This window comes from Scyliorhinus torazame, chromosome 10 (assembly GCF_047496885.1).
Source record: "Scyliorhinus torazame isolate Kashiwa2021f chromosome 10, sScyTor2.1, whole genome shotgun sequence".
Classification (NCBI taxonomy): domain Eukaryota; kingdom Metazoa; phylum Chordata; class Chondrichthyes; order Carcharhiniformes; family Scyliorhinidae; genus Scyliorhinus; species Scyliorhinus torazame.
This window is the reverse complement of record NC_092716.1, coordinates 90,422,792-90,431,396: the sequence shown is the minus strand read 5'-3', so window position 1 is coordinate 90,431,396 and position 8,605 is coordinate 90,422,792. Positions and strand designations below refer to the sequence as shown.

Below are 8,605 nucleotides of genomic sequence, written 5' to 3'. Positions count from 1 at the left end.
CCTCCTCTGCTCCACCGCGTCCAGGAGCGCCTCCACATCGCGTGACTCGAACCTCGGGGCTGAGCGACGGCCAGCCATCAAGTCGGGTGTTGCGGTCGGCTGTTCCGGTCGGGTGGGGGGGAGCTGCGCGGCCTTATGAGCCGTCACGCCGTGCAGCGCGTATGACGCTGCACGGCGTGAACCACTGCGCAAGCGCGGATCCCGTTACGTCGCTGCTAGCCCATTTCGGGCCGCAGACTATCGGCCCATTTTTATGACGTGACGCAAGTGGGATTTGCGCCGTTTTTTGCGCCGATCGGCGGACTTTCCGCCGATAATGGAGAATTTCGCCCCAGAAGTGATTCATTCAATTAAGAAGCACGAGGAGTGGTAATCAGAACTAAGTGGTACCATTTTAAAGGAGGTGGAGGAACACAGAGACCTTTCGTCTTTAAAGCTAACAGACAAATTGTGAAGACTGTTAAACGGCCTCCTGGATCCTTGTTTTTATGCTTGGAGTGGAAAAGCAGGAACATTCACGGGTGGCACGATGACACAGTGGTTAGCACTGCTGCCTCACGGCGCTGAGGACCCGGGTTTGATCCTGGCCCCGGGTCACTGTCCGTGTGGAGTTTGCACATTCTCCCCGTGTCTGCGCGGGTCTCACCCCCATAATCCAAAAAGACGTGCAGGGTAGGTTAATTGGCCACACTAAATTGCTCCTTAATTGGAAAAAAAAGAATTGGCTACTCTAAATTTATATTTAAAAAATCAGGAAAATTCTAGTAAATCTAGTTGGAATCTTGTGCCAATTCCGTGCACTGCACTTTAAGGAAGGGTGTTAAAGTTTTCGAGACGATGCAGAGGTAGAATGGTACAAGTGATGGAGGGCTTCAGTTACATGACCATGTTCACCTTGGAGCAGAGGAGGCTTAGGGAAGATTTAATGCAGTTATCAAAATTGGGAAGGGTTTTGATATTGTAAATAGAGGGATAAGGGGGAGGGGGGAATGTTTCCAGTTGCAAAAATGTAACCAAAGGACACTGATTTAACGTCATTGGCAAAAGATCCAGAGGTAACATGGGGGAATAAAATACATGGTCAGATCTTCTAACCTGGAATATACTTCCTGAAGGGATTTTGGAAACAGATTCACTAATAACTTCGAGAAGATAAATACTTCAAGAGGGAAAATGAACAGGTATATAGGGAAGAGGCAGCCTTCCTGAGCTGTGAGTATATTAGTCCAGTAATCTAACCAGGATATTAGCAAGTCAGTCCTGAAGGAAAGTTACAGTCCTGAAAGGGTAACCCTGTCTCTCTCTGCACAGATACCTGGCCTGGCTGAGTATTTTTTAATACAGCATTTTCTGTATTAATATTTCAGGATTTTACTGTCCCCGCCTGTAAGAAGTGGAAACTAAATAGAACAAGAAAATAAGCAATGCATGAGATTTATGCCAGTTAATATATTTGCAAACACATTGTTAAGTCTGGGTCATGAAAAATAAAGAAAGGTGGTGTGATTATTTCCCTCCAGGATTCCCACCGTGAAGACTTATCCCGCTTTGTGATCACGCCAAACACGTTCTTCTGGACAAAATAGTGGGACTCAATGGCTTGTAAGGTTGAAAAAGTTGCCGGCCTGATTCCACACAAATGATCAGGACTTCACAAGGTAAATGTAACAAAACAAAGCGGTAAATGTCTGAGGGGCAGGCTGGAGAAGGGAGGGCTCTCGTGAATAACCTGGGGGCTGATTGAACCCATTGGTCATTCTGCAGCATGAACCAATCGCCCAGTCAACTGACCTAACCGAGCCCCGCTCAATAGACATTAGGCAGTCCTAATGTCAATCAGTGCCAACACTTGCTGTGGTTGTCTGTCAGGGTGTGTCTGTGGGTGGAGGTGTTTGCAATGATTGAGGCGCGCGGGGGGGGGGGGGGGGTGCAAGGATGATTTGTGCCTCACTGTTGTTTGAAATCAGCTCCCCTCTCTAACTCCGCTATTCAAATGTTGCCGCTCGGAGCCACGTGATTTTCTATAAACGATCTGCGAGTGAGCTTCTTGGAAACGGGGCAGGGGCGAGAGAGAGAGTTTCAGTTTCGTTCCGGCAGGAGTTGTTTCATGCGTGCGAATGGAGCGGTCGAATTCCCTTTGTGGCCGCGACTGGACTGGCTGGTGACTGGGTAGGTGGGCAGCAGGCCACCCTTAGAGCCGGCTACATCAGCCAACAAAAAGGAATATATTGGGAGCAGGGGTGAGGAGGAACATGAGGGAGCTGAAATCCTGAAATAGCTTTTAAAGAATTGACAGATTGTCAGAGCTGCAAAACAAAGCATCTTAACGTTTAATTGATTTGAGTTTGACGAGAGTTGGAGGGATGCAGTCATTGAGGGGGCGGTAAGCAAATGAACAGGCACCTTGCTTTAAACTGGGCGTGGGGTACAGAACCTGCACACACTTCGAGCGGTTAAACGCTTTTTAAACAGTGGGAGGGATACACAGGAACAGCAAGGCAGCAGAGGAGGGACGTGTTCAAAATGAAAAGTGCAGAGAATGCTTCAAGGAGAGAGAGAGACTGGCAGAGTAAAACTATGAGATGAAAGAACATTTTATATAGTAACACGTAGAAGTTTTACATCAATGAATGGAAACAGTTTGCAGGTTGTGGTGGATTTGCTAGCAGGGTTTGGAGAGTTACCTTCTTCTGCATGTTTGTAAATGGTTTTGAAGGGCGCCGGTAATGTATTCTGAATCACACTTATTCTTGTAACTGGTTAACTGGCATCCACCCATCCATAGGTGGTGCTGATTTAAGGTGCGCTTCCTTGGCTCGGGATTTGCATGTCGGGCTCAGGGTCTAAATGTTGGGGGAAATTTTCAAAGAAAACTTGCGTTTCACGATCTCAGGACATCCACTAAACTCGAATAGCCAATGAAGTACATGCGTGCTGTGCCCTGCAATAATATATTCCCTTCCATGTGCTTCCCTTTGCCTGTTGTGTCACCAACCATTCAATTGCTCTTTCCCAATGTTAGAATTCTCTCCCCTCTATTTCCGCTGGGATGTTCCACAGGATCTGATCACAATCTCCAGCAGCCCATTTCTGCTCCCAGTCAATGTCCACACATCCATACCTTCCAATGGCACATTGACCAGGATTGGGAGCCCCACCTGACTCCCAACATTCAGAAATAGTGAGGCCACTTGCTGTGTCCATGTGATTTGTAGATTTTTAACTTGTCTTCAAGTGGATTTCTGCCAGCACCCATTGGACTTGCAATACAATTCCGGGGAATCAGCATGAAATCTGGGAGTGCATTCCAGTCCGGTGCTGAGGGAGTGCCGCAAAGTTAGAGGCACTGTCTTTTGGTAGAAACATTAAATGAAGACCCCAATTCATGGCATTATTTGGGGGCAGTGTAGTACATGCCCTGACCACACTGTAGCCCTCACCCAACATCACTAGAACAGATTATCTGGTGACTATCCTATTGGCTTGCTATATGCAAATTTGTTACATGTTTTCCCACATCATAACATTATCTACACTTCAAACGTACTTCATTAGGTTTTTAAAAACGCTTTGGAATGTCTGGAGGTGGTGAAAAGCTCTATATAAATGCAAATCTTTCCTCTTCCAGTCAAGATTATTTCAGGAGTAAGAAGAGAACAATTTAGTGATATGCCATGAAGAGATGCCGTGTATCTATAGACAATTGTCTGCATTTCCGGTTCCCCAGCTGCGCGTTTCTCAGTGGCATGACATTCCCTGGTAGCGGGATTCATTATTCCCACCAATTGTCAATTTCCTATTGTGGCCACCCCACACTGTCAGGAGACCCGCGGGCTTGGGTGCACTATTGGCAGACCAGAGGATCCCACCGACGGAGAATTCCGCTGATTGTTCTTGCTCTCTAGTTTCAATCTTCCAAGGAAAGAGTGGTCCACTGTCAAAGGTCAGGACCAGCCATGGCTCCAGCTTGGCAAACATCCACAGATGAGGCATTAGTGTCAGCCCCCTATGAGCCTGTGTCCGACATAAATTAATTTGGTCCTGTTTTTTGGTAGATGTGATAATCACTTCAGCTTTGTCTGTATACTATATATGCTCAATGTTGCACCTTATTGTATTCATGTTTCCTACCTGGATATCAACACTCATTCCTATGTTAAACAGCAAAATATGGAAAATGATTTATTCTAAAATATTAATTGGAAGTTTCATTTTCGACAGTCAGAACATCTCCTTTATCACAGAATTGTTACAGTGCAGTAGGAGGCCATTCCCCATCATGTCTGCACAGGCTCTCTGAATGAACAACTCACCCAGTGCCATCTCCTGCCTTCTCCCCATAACATCTGCAGATTTTTCCTTTTTAAATAATCATTGAATTCCCTCTTCAGTTCCTCGATTGACTCTTCCTCCACCACACGCTCAGGCAGTGCGTTTCGGGCTTGAACCACTCACTGTGTGAATTTTCTCGTTATATTTGCTTCATTTGCCAATTATTTTAAATCTGTGCCCACTTCTTCTCGTTCCTTTCATGCGTGCGAACAGTCTCCCCCAATCTACAGTGTTCAGGTTCTTCATTCTTTTCAATTCCTTTGTCAAATCTGTCAGCCTTTTTTTTTCTCCAAGGGAAAGAGTTCTAACTTCTCCAATGTTTCTCATCCCTGGAACCATTCTGATGTATCTTTTCTGCACTTTCTGTAACAATGTCACATCCTTCCCGAAGTGTGGTGCCAGAACTGGATGCAGTATTCCAGCTGAGGCTGAACTTAGTGTATTATATAAGTTCGACGTAACCTCCTTGCTCTTTTACTATATGTCCCTATTAATAAAGCCTAGGATACTGTGTGTTTTATTAATTGGTTTCTCAACCTGTCTTCCAATTTTTAAAGACTTATTCACATATACACCAGACCCCTCTGCTCCTCCACCCCCTTTAGAGTTGTATCCTTTATTTAATATTTTCTCTCCGTGTTCTTCCAACCAAAATGTATCACCTCACACTTCTCCACATTGAACTTAATCTGCCACCTATCCACACACTTCACCAAATTGTCTGTGTCCTTTTGCAGTTCTAAACTGCTCTCATCACAGTTTAAACACTTCCAAGTTTTGTATCGTCTGAATATTTTGAAATTGCACACCATGGTCTAGATCATTAATATATATCAGGGGACGTCCGGTGACGGGGATGTGCAGGAAAAGCAAGGGTCCCAGTACTGACTCCTGGGGAACTACACTACAAACTTTCCTCCGGCCCAAGAAACATCCATTAACCATTGCTCCCTGTTTCCTGTCAGTCAGCCATTCTGTATGCATGTTGCTACTGTCCCTTTTATCCCATGAGTTATAACATTTCTCATAAGTCTGTTGTGTGGCACTGTATCAAATGCCTTTTGGAAGTCCATGTACATCACATCAACAGCATTGTTCTCATCAACCTTCTCTGTTACCACTTCAAAAACTCCAGCCAGTTAGTTAAACATAATTTCCCCCAAAGAAATCCATGCTGGATTTCTTTCATTAACCCACATTTGTCCATACGACTATTAATTCTGCCCCAAATTATAGTTTCTAGAAGTTAAACTGATTGGTCTGTAATTGTTGGGCTATTCCTAAGGCTTATCACTTTTTTGAACAAAGCTGTAATATTTGCAATTCTCCAGTCCTCTGGCACCACTCCTGAGTCTTAAGGAAGATTGAAAAATTATGGCTGGCGCCTCTGCAATTCCACTGTACTTCCCTTTGTATCCTTGGATGCATCTCATCTGGCCCCAGTGCCTAGACAACTTTAAGTACAGAGAGCCTATTCAATACCTCTTCCTATTTTAAACCTTTCTAGAGTCTGAATTACCTCCTCTTTTGCCATGGCATGGGTAGCATGTTCTTGCTCAGAAAAGACAGATGCAAAGTATTCATTTAATACCTCAGCCATGCACCCTGCCTCCACGTATAAGTCCCCTTTTTGGTCCCTGATTGTCCCTACTCCTCTTACCACTCTTTTAATACTTATATGCCTATCAAATACTTTGGGGCTCCCTTTTATGTTAATTGCCAGTCTCTCTTCATATTCCCTTTTTGCTTCTTTTATTTGCTTTTTCATCTCTCCTCTGAACCTTCTTTATTCAGCCTGGTTCTCAATTGTATTTTCTCCCTCACACCTGTCAGAAGCATGTTTTGTCTTCTTTCTATAATTTCTACCTCCTTTGTCATCCAAGAAGTTCTGGATTTATTTACCCTACCTTTCCCTTTTGAGGGAATATATCTTGACTATGCCCAAACTATCTCTTCTTTGAAGTAGCCCTTTGTTCGGTTGCCGTTTTTTCTGCCAACCTTTGGTTCCAATTTATTGGGTCCAGATTTGTTCTTGCCCCAATTAAGTTAGCTTTCCCCCAGTTAATTGTTCTTCCTCTGGATTGTTCATTGCCCTTTTCCATAGACACCCGTGAACCTTTTGATACAATGATCACTGTCTCCTAAATGTTTCCCCACTGACACGTGATCTACTTGGCCCACCTCATTTCCAAGAACCAGGTCCAAGAGTACCTCTTTCTTGTCGAACTGGACACATACTGCTGTAGAAAACTTTCCTGAACATACTGTAGGGACCCTTGTCCCACTCTGTCCTTTTAAACTACCTCTAACCCAGTCTACATTAAGATAATTAAAGTTCCCCCCATTATAACTACCCTATACGTTTTGCACCTCTCTGTAATGTCCTTGCAGATTTGTTCCTCTACATCCTTCCCTCTAGTTGTGGGCCTATCGACTAGATTGAGAAATGTCATTGCACCTGTTTTGTTCCTTAACTCGAGCCAATTTGACCCCTCTGGGACAACCTCCCTCTCCAGCACTGCAATGCTGTTCTTAACAAATACCACCCCACCCCTCTCCATTTTTTACCTTTCCTATCTTTCCTGACTGCCTTGTATCCAGGATTATTGAACACACAGTCCTGCCCTTCCTTGAGTCAGGTCTCTGTTCTTACCACATTGTAATTCAGATTTAGAGAATATCTTTATCTAGAACAGCTCCTATCGGAAATACATAGAAAATATATTTCATCTGATCATCTTCTATAGAAAGTATATTACTCTCAACCATAATCTATAAAAATATACACACCACCTATAGAAAATAACTCTCACCTGTAGAAAATGGAATTCTTGAAACACCAGTAGAATATCACGAGTGGTCTGGGCAGAATAGATAGAGAGAAACTGTTCCCATTCACAAAATGATCAAGAATGAGAGGGCACAGATTTAAGGTAATTTGCAAAAGCAATATGAGAAAAAACATTTTCACGCAGTGAGTGGTGAAGGTCTAAGAACACATTGCCTGTAAGTGTGGTGGAGGTAAGTTCAATCAAGGCATTTAAGAGGGAATTTAGACTGTTATTTGAAGAGAAAGAATGTGTAGGGTTATGGGGAGAAGGCTGGAGAATGTACTAAGTGAATTGCTATGTTGGAGAGTTGGTGCTGACATGATGGGCCGAATGTCCTCCATCTGCATTGTAACTATGATTCACTCACACAACTGTGATTCTGTATAGTCACCCCTCAGTTTTTCCCTTTTTAAGAGAAAAGAGACCAAGCTTGTTCATCTTTTCCTGATGGGTGTAACCTCACACCTCAGGTATCATCTTTGTCATTTTTAAAAATCCTTACCAATGCTTCTATATCCTTTGTAACATTTCTGACTAGAACCATATTGAGTATTCCCAAATCCCTATGTTGCCAGGGAGAAGGAGGGGATGAATTGTGGCGGAATGGAGCTTGTGTCAGGGACTGATGACAATGGCTTAAGTCTTCCCAATATCTGGTTGGAGGGCATTTCTGCTTATCCAGTGCTGTAGGTTGTGCTACACACCAGAAAGCATGTTGGTGAAGTTGGAACTGAGCCAATCATTGCAGAATATTTAGTTTATTTGCAGGGTTACAAATTAAAAGAACATACCTCCTAACCCAATAGCCACTGGCCTGTCCTTACACATTGAGACAAGTGAATGCCTAGTTAATGCTGACCAGCTTCATACAACTGAACACAATTAATATACAACTAACATGTCAGACTAGCAGTTACATCCTTTAGGGGCAGTGGAAGATTTGATTGAGTCAGATGATAATGAGGTAGAGGTGGATGTTGTCAGAATTTGGGTGAGAAATAGAAGGGGCCAAGGTTTGATCCATAGAATTTAGAATTTCATAGAAATTACAGTGCAGAAGGAGGCCATTTGGCCCATCGAGTCTGCACCGGCTCTTGGAAAGAGCACCCTACCCAAGGTCCACACCTCCACCCTGTCCCCATAACCTAGCAACTCCACCCAACACTAAGGGCAATTTTGAACACTAAGGGCAACTTAGTATGGCCAATCCACCTAACCTTCACATCTTTGGACTGTGGGAGGAAACCGGAGCACCCGAAGGAAACCCACGCACACAGGGGGAGAATGTGCAGACTCTGCACAGACAGTGACCCAAGCCGGGAATCGAACCTGGGACCCTGGAGCTGTGAAGCAATTGTGCTAACCACAATCCTACCGTGCTGGCCTAGGGATCCCTGGGATACAGCTCAGCTGATGGTGCGAGAGCTGCAAGAGAAGCCATT

The 8,605-nt window shown here is 44.1% G+C and overlaps 1 protein-coding gene across 2 annotated transcripts in view; it reads left to right on the top strand.

The window, feature by feature from the left end:
* The first annotated feature begins 1,528 nt into the window (after positions 1-1,528).
* Positions 1,529-8,605, top strand: part of nlrc5 (NLR family, CARD domain containing 5) — a 318,509-nt gene continuing 311,432 nt past the window's right edge. Inside the window, exon 1 of one of the 2 annotated variants that reach the window (XM_072518410.1) lies at positions 1,529-1,658. Coding sequence is in view for 1 of the 2 variants with exons in the window: in XM_072518409.1 (XP_072374510.1) it covers positions 2,108-2,169 (62 nt within the window). In the remaining variant the exon portion in view is untranslated. Of the gene's footprint in view, positions 1,659-2,068; positions 2,170-8,605 lie in introns of those variants that run through there. The other variant, XM_072518409.1, reaches the window with a different exon arrangement.